At 34.9% G+C, this 25468-nt stretch overlaps 1 protein-coding gene across 2 annotated transcripts in view; it reads right to left on the minus strand.

Moving 5' to 3' along the window:
• TBC1D19 (TBC1 domain family member 19) overlaps positions 1-25468 on the minus strand; it is a 49064-nt gene that overhangs the window by 16441 nt on the left and 7155 nt on the right. For both annotated transcript variants that reach the window (XM_071432584.1, XM_071432586.1), the window contains 12 exons: positions 22452-22524; positions 21631-21676; positions 19824-19899; positions 13928-14002; positions 12889-12952; positions 11894-11940; positions 10216-10326; positions 9323-9395; positions 8419-8457; positions 5804-5916; positions 2084-2158; positions 1542-1604 (listed from right to left, as the gene is read on the minus strand). In XM_071432584.1, coding sequence (XP_071288685.1) covers positions 1542-1604; positions 2084-2158; positions 5804-5916; positions 8419-8457; positions 9323-9395; positions 10216-10326; positions 11894-11940; positions 12889-12952; positions 13928-14002; positions 19824-19899; positions 21631-21676; positions 22452-22524 — 855 coding nt within the window. The remainder of the gene's footprint in view (positions 1-1541; positions 1605-2083; positions 2159-5803; positions 5917-8418; positions 8458-9322; positions 9396-10215; positions 10327-11893; positions 11941-12888; positions 12953-13927; positions 14003-19823; positions 19900-21630; positions 21677-22451; positions 22525-25468) is intronic.

Consider the following 25468-nt stretch of genomic DNA (forward strand, 5'->3'; position numbering starts at 1 on the left):
ATCAAAGAACCCAAAATTCTGCCGATGACTCCAACTCTTGAGCCACTTGTTGATAATGTGGGCTCTCCTATTCCTTTCATCGTTTTTCTCTGCCACCAAAGGGACTGAGCAGAACACTACCTGTGTTCCTGCCCCATGAACCACTTGACCTAGTGCCCTAAAGTCCCTTTTAATTGCCCTGACGCTCCTCTTTTCAATCTCATCACTGCCAGCCTGGAGTATCAGCAGTGGGTAATAATCAGAGGGCCGAATCAGCCCAGGGAGTCTCTCAGTAATATCCTGTACCCAAGCCCCAGGGAGGCAACAGACCTCCCTGTGGGATGGGTGTGGTTGACATTTGGGGCCCTCTGCTCCCTCAGAAGGGAGGCACCTACTACAACCACCCTGATTTTCTTTTGATGTTAGCAGTGGTGATCCATCTTACAGATGAAGCATAACTGGGAGGCTCACTGGGCAGATCATTTTCTTCTATGTCATCTGGCCAACCCTCAATTCGGGGCCTCACACCTATTCTGAAGTAGGCACCTGGGTAGGTGATGGGGGTTGAGAGGAAATTTTAATTCTGAAACAAATTCAGATACAGATCTTAATATTGTGCCAATTTTAAAATGAAAATGTCATAATTTCATGAGGTTATAGTTTTAACTATTAATGTTTAAATTCTGATTTATAAACAGACATGCTTGAATAGTATGCTTAAACAGTGCTGCATGTTTTTATATCTATATGGATTAAGCAGCATTAAGGACAGTTTCTTGCCTAGCTAAATTACTAGCAGTTTTATGTATTCCCATCAAAGAAGAAATTATTAGAGCTAGTTTCACATAGCTCTAAACAAAAAAATTAATCAAGTCTAACATAACAGATATGACTAATGAAATCAAAAGCACTGTGGAAATGTTAAGTTTGCTGCATAACAGATACGTTGACACTGCAATCAACTACCCATTAAGAAATTCATAGACGTAATCTCCTTCTAATTATGGGCATCTGATAGGCACCAACAAACATAATTCTTTATAAATTAGCTGGATTCATGATTCCTAGAAACAGTTTTGCAATGGGAGCAATCCTACAAGTAACCATACCTGTCACTACCTTATTTAGAATCAATGTCTTTAATTTAAAAATATGTCAATATGTTTATTGCAATAGGTCACTGTAAAGCAAAGGGGTATTTTAAATGGAACCCTGAATATACTTCTCATGACTTAGTTTTTCTGTACACAACAACTTTTAATTATTGGGGGTTATTTACTGCAAAGCTGGAGAGGGGAAAAATATGGCTGACTTTGTATTTTCCAGCTTAGTGCACTGGAAGGACATTGTGTATGGTCCTTAATAGCAGGAGTTGTAGAAGCTTGCCCTGCTTAATCTGTTTAAGTGTCCAAGATTGCTATGCAGAAGAGAAAGTATATGCAGTGAATAGATATATCTGTCCCACTGTACTCTGCCTTACAAAGGCAGTTCTCTCTCCAAGGATGATACAATCCCACAGAAATATACCTCCTAGGTTTTCTAACCAAAAAATAGTTACATACCTGATATAAATAATCCTCAAATACAAAATAGTAGTCATCATTGCTTGCTGTCAGCTTTACATCCTGTAATAAAAAAATACAAGACTTTGAAGCCAAAAGACCTCTCTTCAGAATCCCATGGATGCAAAACTTAACATGGTGACAGAAGACACTGTTTCACTTTCATTCAAAGAACTATAGCTAAGCTTAGACTCCACATTTTAAAATTTAAAAAATGCTGTATTAACTTGATGATTAAGTATTCTATATTAAGAGTTGAAACTTGAAATGGAAGCAGTCATACCCTGTTGGGTCTTTCTCACAAACCCAGTTACTCATTCAAATGAAGATATCATTCCTTTATGACTTAACAGTTCAACTCAAATGTCTTACACAAGAGACAACACAGGCACAAGGAATAAGTTCACAATAATAAGTTCACAATAATGATTTTTACACTCCTCAAAACCAAATCATCTAGTATTTTCTTTGTTAAAAAAACCAACAGCAAGATACAAGTGTGATAAGCACATAAATCACTCACTGTTTAGTGAATCACTTACTTTGTAAATCAGGCTGTCCACTAAAAGGTTGTGTTGAATCACATTTGACTTAAGCTGTTCATAATACAAGATGTCCTAAAATTAAGAATATTATCATCATCTGAGACATGACCTGAATTTATATTTAAAGTAAAAAAATTAATTTTCAGCAATTTAAAAAAAAAGAAGCATGTGTTTAACTGAAAAAAGCACTGCATATTTATGAAGCATCTAACATTTTTGTGTCCAAAAATGTGTTACATTTCTTATGTTGTTTAAAATTTTTTCAGTTATAAAACAAAAGTCTTACCATTTTAATCTGATTCAACATTTCTTCTTTGTCTGCTGAATTTTCATGTTACATTGATTTGTTAACTTTTTCTCTCTCAAGAATATGTTGCATTTTCATATAGACTGCAGCTTTTCTGAAAATTATAGAAGGTATAAAAATACCATACCTCCAAATATACTTATCTTTCCAAACTGAAATTAAGTACATTTCAGGATTGCAGTGGGCAGCCTTCTTGACCTTACAGAGAGAGCCATATCCCAAAACATTCTACTGTATCCACTTGAGAGCATAAGGAAACTCTGAAAAGAGCTCATGGGCAAGAGAGAACTATCTTTCAGCAGAACCCAGCAAAGCTACTTTAAGCAGAATCTGGACATTCACCTTCTCTGAAATAAAGGTTTGGATTACTCAGCAACCTCTGTGCCAGCACAGTCCACCTTGTGTCCTGTCATGAAATCCCTGGCACTAGAGCTACACTCTCACTGATGAACTGCTGGCAGGTCATGACCCATTTTTAGTCACCTTGCCATGTGATTGCACTTGCCTCTCCATCTAACAAGGACAAAACAAATACCTAATCAGATTACATAAAGAGAAAACAGACAGAAGAGTTAAAGGAAGACCCTCCCAGTGAATACTTGAAGAAGGTCCAAAGCTTATTCTCCTTTTGCCAGAGATCTGTGAAATCTGCTTGTAAAGTACATCCTTCTGCAGCCAAAGATGGTGACAGTCTGTTACTGTAACTGGGTTTTCTGCTGTTTGAATGGTACAGTGGGGACCTTTGGCTAGTGATCCTAATCTCAAAAACCTTCTCATAAGGCAGATATACATAATGTCCCATTATGACATTCCTACATTCCCCACAGAACTTCAGAAATACTGTGATTCATCTTGGCATCCATGAGTATTTACCTTATTTTTTTTGCTGACATAGAAAACATTAAGAAGTAGTTTTGGTATATACAAGATGGGTTTTACGAAACACTTTTACTTACTACCTCACCTATTTATTAAGTTTTTAAACTTTAGAAACTACATGCAGTAATACCTATAGCAAAGTAAAGCACTGATTTTTCCATGCTGGAATTTTCAGAATTAAGATTTTCCACCTATTAACTCAAAAAACTAAGAGGGAGAAGAAAAAGCCTATCAGATAATGAACAAACTTCTTTCCTAAGCACTGTTTCAGTAGCATGCAGAGACTAAACAATTCTGTAACACTATGAATAGAAGGAAAAAAAATTAAACATTCTCAGTAAGTGTGTGCCATCCATTTCATGCAATGAGACAGACATCCCACAGGAAATAACAGTGATTCTCTGATTCAAGATCATATGATTAAAATATATATACAGCAAATTGGACTGTTTACACAGACAATATTAACTGTGACACTGTTCACCTTCATATGTTTGTCTTTGCAACCCTAAAAAGGCTCTTTTAACACAGTTCCTCTAAAGTGTACCATTACAAATGAAAACTGAGAAACAATTCATTGTCAGGCAATCTGTTTATACATTTCCAAATAATCCTGCATACAGAGCTCACAGTTTATCATTTTTATTATTACAATGCTAGATTGTTAGTATCATTCTTTGCTTGGCTGTATATTAGCTTTATACAGAGGCTGAGCTTTACTGAATAAAATTGTCCAAACAACAATATTGGATGCTAGCACACACAGTGCTGCCCATACCAAACCCTCATAACGTTTCACATCAAAGAAAGGAAATTCACAGTTCATGTGATTTAGAGATTCATACAGCTATAAATGTAATAGAACCTAAATTGCAAATCAGAACTATTACAGCAAGGAATGTCTGCAGACAACTCAACTCCAGCAGAGGAACTATTCACAGGAGGTAGAGAAAAGAAGTGTTAGATAAATCCATAAGTCTATATGAAATTCAGCAGATCATAAAACAGCCACATGTATATGGAAACTGCGTTGCTATACTTCACAAAAAAGAAAGCCATGTATTCATTCTATGCAAGAAGAACATCTCAGGGTGTTAGCATTTTGGCAGTAGTCACAGCTTCTGTGTAAGAAACATTAGTTAATGCAATGCTTAAACTGAACCATGGCTATTCAGCTTATAACATAGCTGTGGTAATCCATGTGCTGTTCTACCTGATCCATGGGCAGCTTGCTAGGAGTCATTCAGAAAATCTATATTTTAAACGCATGTACTCAAAGTCCATAAAACAACTTTAACTTAGAACTCAGAATAAAAAATGCTATGCAAAAATAGTCTTGGAAAAGAAGACAGAATATTATGACAGCTGTTACATTAGAACAGTTTCAGTTTTGCATGAAGAAAAACATCTACATGCACTTACCTCACAGCTTAAATTATTTTCTTCAACATAATGTATTTTGTCCCAACTTGATAACCTCTGTTTTCTACGGGGACTGTATTTCACTGTTTTTCAATCCTTTATTTCAACAATCTCAAAGGAGTAGATTAATTTCACAGTCTGCATCACTTTATCTGCCCTTACCACTTTGTCTCAATGTTATCATTACCATTTTCTAGCCACTTGCCCTCATCTTTCTAGAGTTCCTTAAGCATCATCACAAAGTATTGTCTCACTACTAATTCCTTACACACAATCTACTCAGTTCAGTCTCAAGGCTCTGGATCTGGCAGATTAAATGAAAAGTTCTACTGCACTCAGTCTCAGAATAATGTATGTGTTTAAAACAGTTTATTTTTCTTTTTCATCTATAGCTGACAAGTATCATTTGCTAAGTGTGCAAAAATTATCACAAGGTAAATTATTACGTACATATAAAAGCCTCACATCAAAGTTTCCCCAATTATGCAAAGACCTTAAAGAGGGATTTAACTTTTTAAGGTATACCAAATATAGTAACTATGGCATGGCTTCAGATACTGCAAAAATTTCATTGTTGAGGACTTGCATCAAATATAAGGTACAATGAAAAACTGTTGCAGTACAAGGGAACATAGAAACAACCCACATCTCACCATCTCCTCTCTAAGTCTTTGATTGTACCTATGCAGAGTATATGCCATAATACATAAAGCAATTTATAAGATATGTAAGTGCATATGATGACAGGGTCAAACAACCATGAAAAAGCTTTCTATAAAACTTAGCAAAGATATGAGCAGTTCAGTCTTCTCAGGTATTTTTTCTTGTCCCTTCTAAAAAAAATCAGCACCATATAGGAAAATCTCAGGAGTCAGTCAGATCAATTGAATAATTTGTTCTACAGTGTTTTGCTCACATATCTATTGAAAATTAGGAAGAGTGGCAAAGACTTCAGAGCACAGAGCTTTTTAAATCACAAAATGTTTATCAGTTTCTGTGACAACTCAGTAGAGCATTTCTATTTTGGAAAAAACATCACTAGAAAATATGTGCTTGCACTTTTGTGTTCTCACCTAGTCTTCACATTTTACTCTCCCTTCACTACTTACCTCTGGCTGATTGGAAATGTTAAGAATGAGAGCCCACAGATCAGCTCGGAGTGCTGTTGGACATCCCTGACGAACATACTGCTGAGCTGCAGCACTGTCTTGCTCTGCTAAAACTGTAAGAAACAAAGCAGGTAAAGAGTTGATGTAGTGTAAGACTTCTATCAAATACCTTAATTTTAACTTTAAAAACTGGCTTACCATGCTGTAAGCATTAGCTAATAGGCAAATACTGAAAAGATCTCATTTCCACACTGCAATTTTTAAGTAATTCCTTGGGAAACAAGGCAATTGGTATTAATGAGCAAGGCTATACTACATTTTGTCATAAAAGAGCACTTAGTATGTACACATGACTATATCAAGGCTAGTTGCAGCTACTAAGCTGGCATCATGCAGAACAAGCAGCCATTTATAGCCACAAAATACTCCTGGTTTAACTATGAGTGGTATCTCAGTTCAAACAGGAGACTGCCACTCATTCTGGCTTTTTTTGTGTCTTCCTTCTTTCCATGTTCACTATATGAGTATCTTCAGAGATAACTGTGGGGCAGAATTTTCCATTCCAGAGTGTACTGTCATGTTCTCTCATTATTGGTGTATTTACTCTAGAGGATAAAGACATAAAAAGATATTGGTTTGCCTTCATATTGACATAAAACAAATACTCTACTGCTGACAGGTCTGCTTATTTGGGTCACAGTTGTGAAGCTTCAGGCTACCCTGTCACAAGGGCCTCATGCTGAATACAGTACTGTATATACTATAGAATAGATTACCTTGTTCCCTACTTCAATCTATAACTTGAAAGACACACATCTTCAGCTACTGTAATCTAGTAAAAGTGTTCCTTACCAAGGGTGTGTGATTAACTGTACCCTGATACCCAAAATGTCTTTCCAAAAGAGAGAATTGGGAGAAATTTCTGTTATTATCTAGACATTACATGGGTGTCCAACTGCTACTTGGAAGTTTCCAAATCCACTTCCTCTAATTTTTCTGAAGTATCTATGAAACAGTTTGCTTTTCTATATCTCATTGAATTTCATATTCACAGTATCTGCTCTGATATGACTTAAAAGGATGAGGTTTGGAATTAAATATCTATCTAACTGATTTTTCTTTCCTTCCCTTTTTGCTTAAATACTGAATAGACCAGCTTGCCAAATATTTGTTTAACTTGCAGAGCTCTAACACAGATAATTCTGTGATCCTTTGTTCCTGCATGAAGAGGGCAAAAAACCCCATTCCTACATTCCCCACAGAACTTCAGAAATACTGTGATTCATCTGGGCATCCATGAGTATTTACCTTATTTTTCTTACTGACAGAAAATATTAAGAAGTAGTTTTGGTATATACAAGATGGGCTTTACTAAACACCATAAAATAAAATCCTCAGACTTGGCAATACATCTAATATAAAAGCAAAATCAATACCTCGGTGGCAAACAAAGTCATAACTAACACCTGTTAGAGGATGCAGCAGGACTTCCACTGAATGAAAAGGGATTTCAGTTTTTGCTCAAGGCACTTACATATTTACAAAATAGTTGGTCTTTGAATATAGGAAAAGCTAATGTATTGTCTAGAACAGAGCAGCCCAGTATAGACAATATGACGAATATATATGTATATATACACACATGATAAATATGAATGACAATGTGGAGTTGAATGAATGGCTCAAGAAGTCCTGGAAATATCATTTATTTGGAAGAATGGGAAAAGAACAGAGAGGTGGACAGTACTTTAATGAGTTGCTCTTGGATTAGAAAATTGACAGTGTAAGGACAGAAAGATTACAACAAAAGAAGTAAGAAAGAAAGAAAGAAAGAGAGAAAGATCATTGTTTTGTTACTGCAACAAAAAAATTACGATTAAGCACTTTTGGGACAGTATCCTGCCAATTTTTCCCTTTGATGCTAATGTTGAGGAATCAGAAGAGTAATGAGTAAACACTGGTGTATTTCAACCATTCCTTGTATGCTTCTTCTATAAGCAAACTTAAACTATTAAATTATTATTTCTTTTAACTTCCTCTTCCTTTTGTAGGTTATTTCTTAACCTACAAAAACAATCCTGGAACTTTTCAGAAAAAGCAGTATAAAGAGACAAGTAAGTGAATATTCCACAGTGGCTAATATGGAATACTAATACTAATTGCTAATACTGCAATATTCTGCAATTGCAACTGATTATTAAAAAGACTATTCTGACACAAAGGCATAGATATTACAATATTGAGATCTTTGTGTGCAGAGAAGGGACTCCACAGAATTTTGATTTTAAACTGAAATTCAGTAGTGGAATAAGTTAAGTTGCCACCAAAAAGATGTCTGTGTGCTTCCTATTTTGTTTTCATTGAAACACCTATGGAGCTTTTTATCTGACAGCTACTGGTAGATTGCAAATGTTTGCATTTCTATCCCTGTCCCTGTCTAAATGATAACAGTATTAGTGATATTAGTGATTGTCTATCTAAATTACAATGGTATTACTGATAACGCTTTGTGCTAGTCTAAGTTCTAAAAATTCTAAAAGGTACAGCCAAATACAAATTTACTAAATGCATTCTTAACTACTCAGAGTTTATTACAGATAAAAACAGATCCATACCTTTCTGCCCAACACGTACATGTTCATTTTCAAAGAACTCTAAAAAATAAAAATACAGAGAAGCATGGCAAAAAAAAAAATGAAAGACACCCCAGCTGATAATGCATTTCATATTTTTAACACACATCATTACATTCAGTTGCTATTTATTGCTAACATTACTAAAAGCTAACCTGCACCAGAGTCTAAGTTCTTTTTCAAAACCTAATTTTGTGTTTCAAAAACACAAATATCAAAGCAGCACTATACTACATGATTTTCAACAAGGTAAGTTTCCATTTAAAAAGAAAAATCTTGTGATACAAAAGTGATTTCCATTTTTATGCAGAAATATCATTTTAAAACCTCTTCCTACAGTAACAGATTCATACATGGAAAACCAACAGAGCAACAGAGATTATATGCTATTTAAGTTACTGAATATTAATATGTGGATATGTCTGGTAATATTTTAAGAATGGTTATTTTATATGTTTGTATGTATATTTGTATATATATATATATGTATATATATATATATATATATATATATATATATACACACACACACACACATACATATATAAATACACCTATCTGTTAGCTGGATTAACATTTACTGATTTTTTCTGTATTTCTGGAAACAGGCAATGTGGTTCTCTAGATCCTGAAGTGTTCAAACATATTGAAATTAATGTATTCTCTACTTAAGGTGATGACTTCAAAACTTCTCCAAATCTGACTCTTCATATATGCAATGTTTTCTATTATTAGCTATATATTACTATGAAAATCCCTACAATCATAGTTACAGAACAAATATTTATAGTTTACTATGGGAAAAATACACAATTTTTTTTATAATTTCGAAGGCTTCTACTCTTTAGTGTTCTGTTTGAATGACTGGAGCATGGCATTAGCTTACCAGGAGGCACTTGTGCTGAATCATCAATACCTAGCTGTCCTATATTTAAGCCTAGTTCACTAAAGTCTTCTTTCTGAAAAGGAACAGAACCATAACAAAGTAATTAATATGTTTCATTCTCAAAATCATTTGAGATTTCTTTTGAAAGGCTTAATGTGAATATTTTCTGAACCAAATTAAGTTCTTCTAAATGCATACATTTGAAATAGAATCTCACATCAATCTTACTCTAGTTTTAGATATAAGCCCCATTTTGCATGTCAAGTATGAGCTACACCTGGTTGTAGTGAAGTGGTGAATGAAAGATTGGGTTTAGGATCTCTAATTCCCATCTCTTTTCCAACCCAGGGGAAGGTTTTTCTACTAGCATATAATCTGCAAGACCCTCATCAGTGAAGCATTGAGAAAAACTCTCCCATATAATACACTAGCACTCAAACATTTCTTTTCATTTACAAGCTGACAATAAAGAGATTTAAAATTATATTGAGAAGAAAGTCAGAAGCTAACTCATTGTCAGGCTACTGATCCTGTACAGAATCTGCAGAATTGAGACATGCTACAAGTTTGAAGTTTTTTGTACAGAAGAAAAATTATTAAGTGAATAACATGTACAGAAGTGTATTTTTGGCACAAATTAAACCTGTGCAGCATAAAATGAAAACTTCTCTATTGGCAGAAGTTTTACTGGTTATGTTTTATTTTTCATTTAAAATATTTTTTCACAGAACCACTTTATGCTCTGTATTTTAACTACATATTTAGATTGATTGTCACTTTCAAAAGGAAAAATTTATGATACTAATATTCATTTTTATTAATGATTTTTTTTTTTTGTTAGAAAGAAAAAAAAACTCTTACGGAAACCTCTTATAAGAAAAAAATATACTTACCAATTCTGGAATATCTTTAACTTTTAAGGGAACCTGAATTAGTCCCAGATGATTTCTGAAACTAGGCTGCTCCCCATTTTCATAATTTGGGTTTCGAAGATTCATCAGTACCTTAAAAATTGTAGCTCTGTCATTTCTTGCTTGCATTCAGAACTCTTCCCAACATCATCAGCAATACAAACAGTACATTCAGCATAAAATAATTTCCTACAACTTATATATACACAAATGATCAAATTATACCTCAACATTTTCAAAATCAAAAAGTATTGAAATTTTTAAGGAAGCTAACATAGTCTACTCTGAAAAGTCAGCTCAATAAAAAAGGCAGAAAAAAATTTAATATACACAATTAAGTGCTGGCTACATAGTAATGTCTTGACTAAAATTTACTTCCTCATTTAAGCTATACCAACAACATATTTGTGATGGCTACAGTATCCAGGATATTCTTCAGCATTACTTTTCTCTGAAAGAATTTTTATCCATCTTCTTACACAGGCAATCTTACAGAGCTTCCAATAAAAGTGCTACATAACTTGCTACTAAAATAATTCTTGACTAAATAACAATATATCAAAATATCTTCTTTCATTTAAGAAAAAGAAATTACAGAATTGGAAACCTAAAGCAAATGTAACTTAAAGGACAAGGAATCATCTGAAGGTAAGTACCTGTGATCTATAAAGGAATTTACAGTCTCTTACATACTGTTAATCCAAGGTATAGGTTTTTATATCATGTTGAACTGTAAAGATTCTTTCTACCATGAATTTCCAGCTCCTATGAAATTCTCTCTGTACTTCTGTACTTCTACAGTTCTCACTATTGTAATTATTCTAATACCATATAATCTCACTGTCAGACTTGTTAATTTAAAGAAACAGCAAACTCTGGAAAGAAAACAGCATAAAAGAAAAAGAGAGTGATCATGAGGGTCACTGAATAAAGCTAAAAAAAAAGATGGATTTATTTACAGATCCCAGATTAAAAACACACCATGGCTGTTAGTACAATGATGGAAAACAAAATAAATAAAACATTTTCAACATTATTTTGATTAACTGAACAAAAGGAGTGATATGTAGTAAGTACTGTTTTACTATGATGTTCTCTGCTTGAGTCATAGAAAATGATGAATAATACTGACATTTAAGGCTTTAAAGATTCCACAGTTACCAATCTTTTAATGGTCCAGCTTGATTACATACAGAAGCCTTGAAATTCCACATAGTCCTGCTTCATGTTTGATTTTTAAAACCTTCCTAGATGACCTACAATTACAACTGCATACCAGTTGCATACATCTGCAACCTACTATCAAACAGTCTATTAGCTTCACATATTGTGATTTATGAGCTTAATATATTGGAATTGAAAATGTAAAATGCTTTACAAAATCACTTGAGAACTGCTCTCCAAGGAAAAAAAGTTGGGCCCAGACTATGCTTTAGAGAAGTTTATCACAGGTTCAATTTAAAACTGCAGTTAAAAAGTAAAAAGGACAATAGTGTTTTGTTTTGTAAACCAAACATGGATTCATAAAAACCATGCCAAATTTCACTTGCTACAAATAACAACTAGTATGAAATACACTTAGCAATTATTTTTCCCACTTAATATAAAAGACTATAATGGATACAAGCCAATAGCTGAGTATTGTTTCATAGAGGGTTACCTCAAGAAAATCTTTAGGTGCATAAACAGGCCGGAAAAGACTTAGATCTGAAATAAGATTTCAATGATACTGTGTTAAAACCAAAAGATCAAAAACACATGTGCCATATTTATAACACAATCTAGCAATTTAAATAACAGATTAGAGCAAAGATCAAAATAACATCCTCACAAATATGTAGCAACAACTACCACATATTCTGTCATGATTATGCTAGTGATAATTGCCTCATTTTTTTAAAGCTCAGCTAAATGAAGAGGAGGGTATTGTTCAACGTCCCTTCCAGACCAAACCATTCTATGATTCTGTGAAGAGAACAGTAGTCACAGGAACCTTTTACTTAATCCTCCTAAGTGTTTAGACTGAATCACTCTTAGACTTAGGAAAGATATGATCTTCAAAAGCAAGGTGTTTTTTAACAGCTTAGATTACTGAACTACACACACTGCTGTCAAATGATAACTGGGGAGCAGTATTAAAAAATCCACGAAAAGTGTTTGCCATCAGAGAGGTGGCAGTGTGATACAAACCAGCACCTCTCTGAAATCCTTTTTAAGGAACTTGGCTATGAACTAGCATGAGAGTTAGCCTTGCTTTCCCCAAGTATAATATCACTGATTATTCTGTGAAAGAGTTATTTTTTCTTTTGTCAAGAAAACACCTGAGCTTAATTATCCACAGTTCTGAACATTTTCTGTTAGCCTGACTTTACAATAAGAGGAGCTGTCTTCAAGTTGAATAAATTTCTGAAGCACTGGAATATGGAATAAGACACAATAACCTCTCAGTAATGATTCAATGTTAGTACAGTAACTTGAAACAAAATAACAAGGAAATAAGTATTTATTTAGGCATAATGGCACATTACCAATGAAAGGAAGATCGAAATCAATTTTCCTTGAAGAGATTAGATTAACCTTTGACTGGTAAGTAAGATGTGCATCCTTCCTTTCTATGTACAAAAATTTAATGCATGTAAATTTAGTTGACCTTACCTGGCTCATCAGTTCCCATTTCATTCCATTTATTAAGCAATTCTTTTTGTTCATTTGCAGGCCTCTGAAATACACAAAAAAGTGTATCTTCTTTTTTTTTTTAACAGAATGAATAAAAACGTGCTCATTTCAAATATGTATTCATTCCAACTATACAGTAATACAATATTTTACAAAATAGCAATACAAACTTATTTGCTAACAAATTATCCCTAGCCTGAAGGTACATTACAAAGGGAAAGGCCAAGCTCAGTTCCTGGAAGGAAAGAAGCCCATTAAATAGTTTCAGGTGCTTAGCAATGAATTTAGGATATTTGGTACTCAATTTTGTGTTACTGAAGATTTACTGCCCATTCCATAGAGGTGTTGGACTCTATCAAATTCCTGTCCCTGGCAGCCATGAAAACCAAATACAGCATCATCCTTTAGCTCATGATGAAGCACAGAGGTTCTGCCACCTATCACAGAGGTCAAACAGGGGAATGAATAAAACATGCTAAAGTTACTCCCTAATTCCATGATCTTTAAAATTAAAGCCTCTATATTAATTAAAAAAAAAAAAAAAACAAACTAAAAAACAACAACAATAAAAAAAAAAACAGACACCAGACCAGAACAAATGACGAACAAAGTCAGCAATGTACCAGTATCTCTCTCTCCTCATGTACCAGTTCAACTACAGCCTTCTGTGCACACAAAGCACATTGGTGTTGCACACAGGCTGCACAAATTATACAGATGAGTCTGCACAAAATACTCTGTTAAGAACAATGTACACAGTAATCAGCTTTCCAACATGCTGCTCCCTCAAGAGGATAACTACTGCAACAGCAAAGAGGAAAATCTACCTAGAGCATTCATCTTCTCCCAAGCTGAGCTGACACATTCATTGCCACCATCTCTGAAAATTATTCTGCATTACAATTATTTAGATACTGAACCTGCAGCTCTTGATAACCATGTCTAAAACGAAAATTACATTACAATTGCTTAATTTCAGAGATGTCAGTTTGAAAACAGAAAATTAACAATACATTACCTTCTGTGCTAGTGGGATATTGAGTTCTGTGCACATGCTGTTCAGACTTTTCAGAATTCGCTTCTCCCAGCTTCCCTAAAATACGCACAAAAGATAAATTATAAGGAATTTCTTTTTCCTGAAAATTGAATTTACTATGCAGTAACAAGCAGTTTTGTAAAGTCAGATATATATAAAAGGATAGCAAGTCACTGACTGACATCTGCAAACATATGAAGGGAATATTTATATGCTTCCTTACATGGAAACCATAGATCAATTCTTTACAACACAAAAAAGAACCAGAAAATTTAGTTGTTCACATTTCATACCTTTAAAAAATTATGTATTTCACAATTACTGATTCTTATATATGTTTAATGATCAATCTTCTTTATAGATCAACATTTAACAAATTTTTCAAACAATTATTAGAGGTCAATCAACTGTGCATAGCAAATACCTTCTTCACTTTGGGGCCTGAAGAGACTGGCAGTCTTTCTCCACAAAAAGTATCTCAGATGTTGTCAGAAATTAAGGAAAGTTAGAAATCTGGTATTCTGTAATGCCAGATTTCTAACTTTTAGATTGTAAAAAAATAGTTCTTCTAGCACAATGCTCAGGAAATAGTTGTCTAATCAGAGAAAACAGAGGTAGACAATACCTCAGTGGCCAGTGGACAGCTTAAAAAGCAACCAGATTCTTCTGACAATTGCATTAGGCTTCAATAGTGCCTTCTCCATGGTTAACTCCTCTGAAGTTAATGCCAATTAGTAATGACTTCCTTGTCAATGGACTTGGTACTTTGTTTCCATGATTACAGCACCACTGGTGGGTTTTATACTTAATCTAGTTTTCTGTGGATGACAAGCCAGACCTCAATCACATGAATGCAAAGACTCCTCTTAATTTCATTTAGCTCCATTTATTGCTTGTAATTTGCTCTAGACACAAATTTTACAACAGTTAGCTACTGTTTAACCATGCTCCTCAAAGTTCTGTCCAAAAGAGGCTGCAGTCATTAGACAGGAAGCAAATAGAAGGGAAGGGCAACTAAAAAAAATTAAAATCTTCTCTATAGTTGTTTCATTTCAGCTTTCACTTACAAGATCATTTACAAGGTATGATATCCTCTCATACCTTTTTCCATCAAAAACTTGCTATCTTTCACCAGAAATTTTTCCTCACAATCAAGTCATCCCTTCACCTTCTTCTGTATAAGTAAAACAGATCTGAGTTTTGAATGTATGTTTTCCAAATTGCATACTTTTCATCATACTCTGTAAAATATTTTTCTTTAACTGTATTATCATATTTATATTCCTTTCAAATGCAGTTACACAACACCATGTCACAAACTGGTTCATCTCTCACAAAGTAGTAGTATCGAGCATTTACTATTTTGTTAAGAAGTGAGGTTTTGTTGCTAGAGAAATAAGGAGTGAGAGAGCATGAAGATTACTAGGCCATATAGGATAAGAAAATGAAAATAGAGAATACACAGCTAGTAGTAGCAGAAACAAAGTTAAAGTCTTTTTTGGTAAAAGTGTGGTTTAGATTGGATGGCCCGGCCTCCTGTCCAGCCAAATCCTAAGCATCCAATGTTGTCTCTCTAAGGAAATTATTCCAATGGCTGATTGTATGCAAAAAAATTTCCTTTTCTGTCCAACTAGAATATCCCCAGGAGTAACTTGTACCTATTACTTCTCATCTTTTCCATGAGAAAGTGACTCCTTTTACAAGTGACTCTTGTAAAAAGGAGTCTCCATTTTCTCTGTAGCCACCCTTTATATACTGGAACAAGGTCTCCCCTAAGCCTCCAGTTCTCAAGGCTGAACAAACCCAGCTCTCTCAGCCTTTCCTCACATGTCAGGCTGCCCAGTTCTTTGAACACCTCTGTGGCTTATTCTCTGAACCCTCTCCAGTCTGTCCACATCCTTTACTGTACAGAGGGACCCAACCTGAACACAATACTCCAGATGTGACCTGACTAGTGTTAAGTAGAGTGGGACAATGACTTCTTTATCCCTGCTGGTGATGCCCACATTGATGCAGCCCAGCATCCTGTTGCCTTTCCTTGGTGCACCAGCACACTGTCCACTCATATGCAGCTTGCTGTCCACCAGGTCCTTCAGGTTCATTTCCTTCAGGCTGCTCCCCAGCCAGGTAGATCCAAGACTGTGCTGCACTCCTGGATTATGTTTTCCCACATGCCAGACTTTACATTTGTGTTTTTACATCATAAATCTCTTGTTAGCCCACTCTTCCACCATATCCAAGTTTTTCTGCACAGTGACTCTCCCTTCTAACATGGCCACTTCTCCACTTGTTTTGCTACCACCGGCACCATCACTTCATGATACCATCAAAATTAAGGGAGGACAGGTGGAAGGGGCATAGGGAGGGGAATAGCAGAGATATGCTTAAAGATATGAAAGCTACAAAAGAAGAAGAGACAGATGGAAGCTTTGCAAGACCAAGAACCATCTAATTCCAAAGAGCAATGGAGGTCAACACACTTGGTGTGACTTACAACTGCCACACCAGACATTAATTCACTCAATGCACTGGGGATGCAACATATTGGTAATAAATCACTTATACTCAGTCATAAACTTGACATAATTCATCTTTCAAAACCCAGTAAAAGATATTCAAATAAATGCAAAAAAGAAAAAACCAAAGTGAGGGTTATGCAGTCTTTCCAAGCAAGATACCATGCCCTCTTTCCAGGACAGCAGGTACCTGAAGTGAGCAGAAACAGAATGCACTGTTCTTGACTGAAATAAAAGGCAGAGGGAGAGGTCATAAAGTCATTTTATTGATGGGAACAATACATTTAACAAGATGATTCCTCTAGTCTTACAAAGAAATTCAACACTAAGAAAACACGCTATTAGGATTGCTATGGTTGCAATTATGCATTAAAATAGCTGAAACTGAGAAAGGTAGCACTGCAATTTGGAAACAATTTCCTAACATCACAGAATGGTGTCTAACACCTAAAGACCAAGCCTGAAGGGAGGGAGAAAGATTATTAACAAGGGCATGTAGCAAAAGGACAAGGGGGAATGGATTTAAACTGAAAGGGTAGGTTTACATGACATAGGAGGAAGAAATTCTTTACTGTGAGGGTGGTGAGACATTGAACAGGTTGCCCAGAGAAGTTGTGGATACCCCATGCCTGAAAGTGTTCAAGGACAGGTTGTATGGGGCTCTGAGCAACCTGATCTCATGGGAAGTATCCTTGCAAGGGAAGGTTGAAACCAGATCTTTAGGGTCCCTTCCAATCCCAGCCATTCTATCATCCTATGACTTACAGCATTACTACTCATTGCCGTTAATGCTCTATCCTTCTCTAGAAACCTGGTTTTCTTTTGGGGCAGGAAAAGAAAGCAATCTAAAAACTTCAGTCTGCCATCTATGAGAAAACAGAACCAATGTGAGGAGAAAAATGGTTAATTATGAACATTTTAATACCTACTCTAGAAAAAAATATTAATATTGCTTTAATCACTGACTCAAAGTCATTCCAGTAACTATCAGAGATGGTTTACTGGGAGTAGTACCCTTATTTCCACAATTCTGAAGTAGAGCAAAATTTGTTAAGATAGAAAAGGATAAAGAAATTGTCAACAAACTTATAACAAAGGAAACAGCACCTTAAATGGTGACTGTATCTAATAAAAATAGAATATGACAAATACGAACAACATTTTTATATGTGGACAAATTTTGATGATAGCACAAAAATATTTTTTTCCAACTGCTGTGATGCTAGATGAAAATAAAGTAAAAATAAAAACAATCTACCTACAAATAAAAAACCCGAAGTCTTTACTGTCAAAACATTAATTAGATTTTCAATACCTATAAAAGTAAATTGTTTTCACTTTTATCTCTCTCCCAAAAGGTATTAGCAACCTGTACACTTGTATTTTAGCTATTTCCAAATATTTTAAACAAACAATCATTGAAATACTGGCTTTGTAAGCTTTTCACATTGTTTATTTAATCAAAAAGAGTAACAAAACAAAACCTAGTTGTGATTCAATTGCTCTGATGATGCTTGTTTTCTTACAGGCCCATTATCTACAGTGATAAATGTATGTCATCTTGAAAATCGAACACTTGCACGTATCTCAGCGGTTTTAGAAAAGATAATGTTAGTTCTCTAACTGTGTATTTATTATTATTTCACAACTACCCAAATTTACCAGTATTTCTCTATGAAAAGAGTTCACTAATCTTCATCAAAGAGCTGTATTTCCAGAAAGGGTTTGAAAGGGCATATACTGGTTTGGCTGGGATAGAGTCAACTTCCTTCACAGTAGTTGGTATGGTGCTTTCTTTTGGATTTGTGACCAAAAGGGTGTTGATAAAACACAAATGTTTTAGCTATTGCTGAGAAATTCAAGGTCTTCTCTGATGCTTCCCCAATTGCAAGGAGGCTGGGAGTGCACAAGAATTTGGGAGGAGACAGAGCTAGGACAGCTATGATCAATGGGATATCCCAGTGTGCAATGGGATATTCCAGACCATACAACATCATCTTCCAAATAAAGAAGCTGGGACAAAAGTTGCCTGATGATGGAGAGTAATGAATGTATTCCTATTTTGCTTTGTTGACACGTGTAGCTTTTGCTTTGCCAATTAATCTGTCTTTGTAACACCATTTCTCACTTTTGCCCTTTTCATTCTCTCCTGCTTCTCTGGGGGAAAGTGAGTGAGTGGCTGAGCTGCCTTCCAGGGTTAACCCACCTGGAGGACATGGATAACTAATACTCTTTGAAATAGGGAATCAAATTTTGAAACCAGCAAAGACAGGACTTCTCCTGCTCAGTTTTAAACTACTGGAATAACAGGCCTTTCTACATACAGCTAAAAACACTGCAAGTATTACATACACTTTTGTAAAGTAATAACCCATGAAACTGCTTCAGACAAACATGCATATAGATATATCTCTCTGGTTTTTGCATTAATAAACTAGTAAGAGTGATTTTTTCAGGCTGCAAATTGTGGCATTACATTTCACACCACACAAGAAAAATTGACTAAAGCAATCTTTAGCCCCAAATCCTAAAGACTGAAATGCAGGACAGAGAGATAAGACTTAGGGGAATAAACAACATTGTAAAGGTAACACAATTTGTTGAGTATTTTGTAAAAGAATACTGCAATGTATTTCTAGGCACAGAAGCAGAGTTAAACACACCTTTATCCCTACCTCAGATGTTTTTATTAGACCATATTTTTGAAACTTGTTGGTTTATTTGTTGTTTTTTTTTTTTTTTTCATTTTGATGTGGATTTTTTTTATTTATTTCAAATGGCATATATTGGCAAAAAAATAAACAAGCTAAAGTATTTTTCTCTGACACCAAAAATCCTTGTTTAATCTTTATAGTCCAGTCTTTCTTACTCTCCTTCAATATGCCTTAAGCTCCTTAGCTCTGTATTTTTCATCTTCCTTTCACATTTTTAAGTACTAAATATATCCCTTCTTTCTGAAGATCTCACTATCTCTGCAGCCTGTTATCTTTCATCATGAAACTGCTTGTGTCCCTTCAAAAAAACGTTTTTGTAACCCTAAGGAAATGACCTATAGCTACCCCTTTTTTCCTTCTCAATGAAACCAAATTCTCTTCTTTGACATATTCACATCATCTCTATTCTACATTTTTCACCTACCTGCCACTACATCCTACTTCCTTCATGGCTGGAGAATTACTTGAGCATTTTCTGTATTTATGTAAAATATCACATATACAATATTACTATTAACTTTGATGCAATTACAAATCTATGCTTTTCCTAAGGTATAAAACCTAGGAACACAATAACATTCTACAGAGTAAATATCAAATAGTCTAATTAAAGCTCTGATATGAATGGTAAAATTGATAACCACCAACCTGGGCTTTCCTCATATAGGCTAAAGGTTCTTTAATATGTTCAGGTGGTGCTGCAGGATGACAGGGCGAAGGAAACCTTAAGAAGAACATATGGTTAACTTGAAATATTCTGATGTTTTATTTTGCTTAATTAATCCCATATTTCTAAACCTAAATATAACTTCTATATATAGAGAGCACTAGCAAAAACACAAGTGTGTGTTGATCAAAACTGAGTATTATTTTTAAGTATTTTTTCCTCATCCCTTCTATGGATACGAATAAGATAATAATATGCAAGAATTAGTGAAATTTCAACATGAGTTCTTCTTGTATTAAAAATAATATAATTTCCCTTATAATTTCACATACTTACAAAATGAAGTAAAATAATGACATTAACAAATCAGGTATTTTAAAAGTGAATTCTCTTCACATAATGTCATCTTTATGACATCTTTATCTTTTATGTAACTTTCCCTCTCCAAGTCATCACAATTTTTAAGAGACAATATTTTTTTGAGGTTCTCCTTTTAAAAATCAGTAGTGAACATGTACATGTCCAAAGTAATTAGAAGTTTAAGTGAGGTATTGACTTAAGCAAAGCTGAATATCCACTCATAAAAATTAAAAACTAAACTAAACCACCAATTTATCTTTCAGTAGCATAGGTTATTTCCAATGAGTTTTTGTCAAACATTACATCCAGCTTAATTTTAAGTGTCTCAAATGTCTTTCAGGAAACAAAATTTTCACATAGCTTCTCCAATAGTTAGCCTGAATTTTCATTTGTTTGAATGCATTCAATCAGTTCCTATCATATGTTTTTGGGAAACCCTCCCCAAATTTCTTCCCATTTTTAACAGATAAGATCATTCCTGTACTGGCTGCAAATTTGTTATGAACTATTCTGTTCCAATGTGTAAAATAGAATCAATATCAACAGATTTCAGAAATGCTGTTTCTTGGCTTTTCCACAATGCTCATGAAACCATGGTGTTCACAGTTAATTTCAATTTTCAAGGGCAAATTTCATTATTTTGCTGCTTATTTCCGTGCATTAGCCCTAGAGACAGGTAAATATTTTTTCCCTGGAAAGATACAATGAAGATGAATCCTTGCTAACAGACAGAAGCAGAATTAAGTCCCTCATACTACTAAATAAACATTGTGCTAAACTGGTAACTCTAACAAGCTTACTTACATTAGCACAAACAGATTTGCATACACATTTCTTATTTTATAGTGGCATGGCTATATCTGTTATGAAATTCACCTTTCCATTGTGCCAGAATGGAAAGAAAAATTATGTTTCCCAGAAGTCTAACCCAAAGTTTGCTGAACAATAATAAAAAGGAAACTTGGCTGATTTGACTGCATTTATAACCATATCCCAAGCATGATGAGCACTGACCTGAGAAACCTAGAGATCAGTATCTTAAAGATTTTAAAAAATAATTAATACAAAAAATACGTGCAATGCTGTGACCAATACCTCAATTACAACTCATTTGCATCAACTACCTCATTTACATAATTATATTATGACCCATGGTACCTTTGGAAGTAAAGCCAAAAGGAAAATACTAAAGTAACTACAAAATGTAATGATATTTATTTCATTTATTCTTTAAATGCACTTGGTTGCAGTATATTCACTAGGATGAAAAAGAAATAATGGCACTTTAAAAACAGAAACTATGCAGGTACCCTTGCTATGACAGATATTGCAGATGACAGTAACATACCATACACCTCTATAAACAAATGGATCAAAAGTAAATCATATGAGCAGAACTCATTAAGTGAAAATACTTAATAAACTCACACATTGAGTTCACTATAAACAGCATTCTGAAGCTTCTTTTCCCAACCTGTTAAAATAAAAAAAAAAAAAAACAATGAGAGGACAACTTTAGGAATTAATGCTAATGGAACATCAATCAGAGGTTGCTTTGCAGTCACTGGAGTTTTATGTCTGGTCTCAGTTCATGTCTACCTACCAGAGAGACAAGAGGAGACAAAGAAACCTTAATCTAATTAAGATAGGAAAACTGCAAGTTGAAACCTCTATAGAGACCTAATATCCTTTACTTCCATCTGCTGTTCAAATAATTACAATATAGTTTTGGTTAAAAAACTTACATTCTATTTCTTAAAGCCATCATTTTATAAAACCAACAATTAATATTAATAGAGACAGTGTTCCTGATGATTATAAATCTGAGATCATTTATCATAAAACCCTCACATTATACTAACACAGCCTACAACTTTCAATGCAAATTGCAAATTTAACTAAAGGTAAAATTTTCAAGAGTATCTCCATGAAAGTTAATTTCTATTTTCAGAAGTGGCTGAACTCTCTACTCACTCAGAAGTTTAAAAAAAAAATCACCAGTATCTCATAAAATGATAAAAGCACTTTGCATAGTACGTTTTTCAAAATGCAGATGGAATCCAACAGCACTTTCCCTTTTAGATTTTCTTTATCTGATTTAATAATCTGGAATCATTGAATGTCTGCTTCTGGCTACTGTCAGTGACAAGACACCAAGCTCCACAAAGCACTGTTTTCATCACTTATATCACATATGTTCCTACATACATCTATCCTATTCACAAATATATCAATGAAGTATTACAAACCTGATGTCTTCAGAAAATCCTTAATATCCTCTTTTAGAGATTCCAGCTTAATTTCTGGTTTGTGTAGGCTAACCTAATACGAAAAATAAATAAATAAGCATCAAGAACTAAAGAAAAATTACATTATTCAAGTTATAAAGTAAGTAACAAACATGCTTAGGGTTACACCCAAAGCAAACTCCTTCCTTGAGCAATAGTAGTCAAAAATATCAGTTAACTTTTTTCTCACTTAATGTCTTCACCTTTTTCATCAATGCTAAAAGGTGTTATGTGGGGAAGAAGAGAGAAAAAAGGAGTAGAATATGCAATGAACACATATAAACATACATGTTTAATAATCTGAGCAAATACCCCCCATACTTAGCCCAAATGCTAGACTATACACATTAAGGAATTGGTCATAAGGCACACATGGAAAAAACTAGAAGCCAATCCCTGTATTTCACCTGAAAGAAATAAAACTGAAAACATTCCATAATTTTTCACTTAACCTCCCACAGTTCACCTCTTTCAGGTAAGAAATGCCATTTTCAAACCAAAAAACTGACTGTGCACTGAACACTCCCCACTGCAGACATGACTGCTGGGTATATATGGCCACTTGCAATGAAATGCACTCAACACACCAACCAGCACTAACCAGCACTAACCAGCACTAACCAGCATTAAACCAGCACTAACCAACACTAACCAGCTTTACAACCATACCATGACACAACCACAAAGACTGAAAGGTGCTGCACATCTTTCAGCAACAGCAGGACCAGCTGCTACAGCATCTCCTTCTTCTGCAGCTAGACCAAGAGGAGAAAACCAATACATCACAAAGGTCCCAAAGGACAACAAGCAGAAACTCAAAAGTTTCTGTGAAGTGCCTTCTAAGACATATTTTCCTATGCATGGTACATGGCAATAGCTGATTAAGATCAGATAATAAAGCTAAAGGTTTAGAGAAAAAAAAGCAATGCTGCATGCTAACTTGAAAATAACACCAGAAGATCTGTGTGTCCACAGCCATGACAGCTCCAGGCATATGTTAGAAGCATATGGCCATATCATCTACACAGAAATGTGAGACATCTCTTACCAAAAGCTACTCAACAATTGCAAGCTTTCCTGCTGCAATAGAATTTTAATTTTTATTTAATTAAACATAATCTTTCACCAACTTGGGCAGTCTTCCAGCCCTAACAGCACTGCTGACAGCACGGCATGCTTTAAGTCCACAGCACACAACTAAAACTCCAAAATCTTGTACTTTGCCTTACAGTTTATACATGGAAAAGGGTGTTTCTGCACTGGAAAAGCTGGTCTAGGTGAATTCACAATGCAGGATTTTAAGAAAACCTTTCCATTTTCCCCACATGAAAAGAGGAATGGACAATAATGGAGAGAATAACAGCATCAGCATTTCAAGTCCCCTTGCCATTACAGGTAAGGGAGGCATTTATATTTAGTTTATTAAGTGCAATAGCAAAGAGACTATTTCTCAGCATGCTTCTGAGAAAGAAAGGTCATCATGAGCACAGACCAGAAGGTGTGGTGAGTTGCATAACTCATGTCAAATGACAAACACATATTCCATCCAGCACAACAGTAAAAGCTGGCAAAGGATGGTTACTAATATCTGGGAAACAAAGATTTTTATGCGTGTTCTTGGGCAGCTCACAAAATACCCTTTTAAACAAAAACCTCAAGGAGGATTTTATGAAGAATTCCTTTTGAAGCTACTTTGATGGGAAGTCCTATGTCCTTTTTGGACACTTGTCAGGCTGAAGGTTTTCTCTGCTGCAAGGCAGTGGTTTTGTGTGTTTACTGCAGAAATTTTTAAAAAAGTAACACACATCAAGCAGGGCAGATTTTGCCATACTGTTCCTCAGAAGTTTTTGTGCACCCTTTTGTAAATGTTCAGATTTGTCTTTGAGTTAAATATGGCTAATTCTAATCTCAAGGTCCATGGAGTGTCAGGTCTGGCATACTTTTTAGATATGCAAAAAAATCCCCTCACAAAAAGAACTTACTACAGATGATAAATCACACAAAGAAAAGAAAGCTCCTGTACAATCTGCTATAAAATGGATTAATTATCTTGACACTGGAAACAGTACAAGAAATTACTTTTATTATTAAGTGTATTATTAATTTTATTATTAAGTGCAATCAGAACAGTGTTTTAATTCTCTGCTTTTCACACACCTGTGAGCTCTTGGCCTATTAAGGAGTATCTGATACTCCTATGGACAACAACAGGGGTTTTTTTTGGAGATTCCTGGAAATTCTGGAAATTGATACAGCATATCACATTAGAAGGCATTAAGGAGTTCAGTCCACAGACTACTTCCCATTTTCCCTGTCAGGCCAAAAGAACAACAGAGGTCTTTCTTGTAAACTGCTGTTCCCAAGAGAACCTGTTCCCCAGCTGCAGAACATCAAATCCAGAGACTCCTGTATGCAGCAGAAAGGCAGTCAAAAAGGAAACAGGACAGCATGCTGGGGGAAAATTTTTCCTAAGGATTACATCAGTGCATCAACCTGCACTGGTTACCTTCACCTCTTCATGCCCATGTATTCAGCCAGATATTATTTCATTATTCCTAGCCCTGATGCAGCCAATATTCTCAGGCTAATCTTTAACTTATCACAATATCTATTTTTAGATGTTTCACATCCTTCCTGCGTCCTTTTTCTTCTCTTCACTGGAAAAACCTGTACTGAGACAAATTTTCACATAAAAAATGTGAAAATTCCCCCCCACCACCCCCAAAATTTGGGGGCACTTTTGTCTCCACTTTTACCAATTCAGAGTTCAGTTGCAAAAGCCTCCTCCCATTTACATTTTCCCTCTTGTTTACTTGTGTACTACAATTAACACATTCCTAAGTGATAAGCAGAACAAGAGAGCCACAGAAATTTAGGATTGCTGATCAGTTTTCAAATCAGAAATTAGATACTTGAGAATGTGGCAAACAGTTCAGCTGGCAGCTGCAGCCAGCTCTAACACAGACCATATTCCAGCT

This window comes from Agelaius tricolor, unplaced genomic scaffold (assembly GCF_023055355.1).
Source record: "Agelaius tricolor isolate 1412-34295 unplaced genomic scaffold, bAgeTri1.0.p SCAF_8, whole genome shotgun sequence".
In the NCBI taxonomy this organism is placed as follows: Eukaryota; Metazoa; Chordata; class Aves; order Passeriformes; family Icteridae; genus Agelaius; species Agelaius tricolor.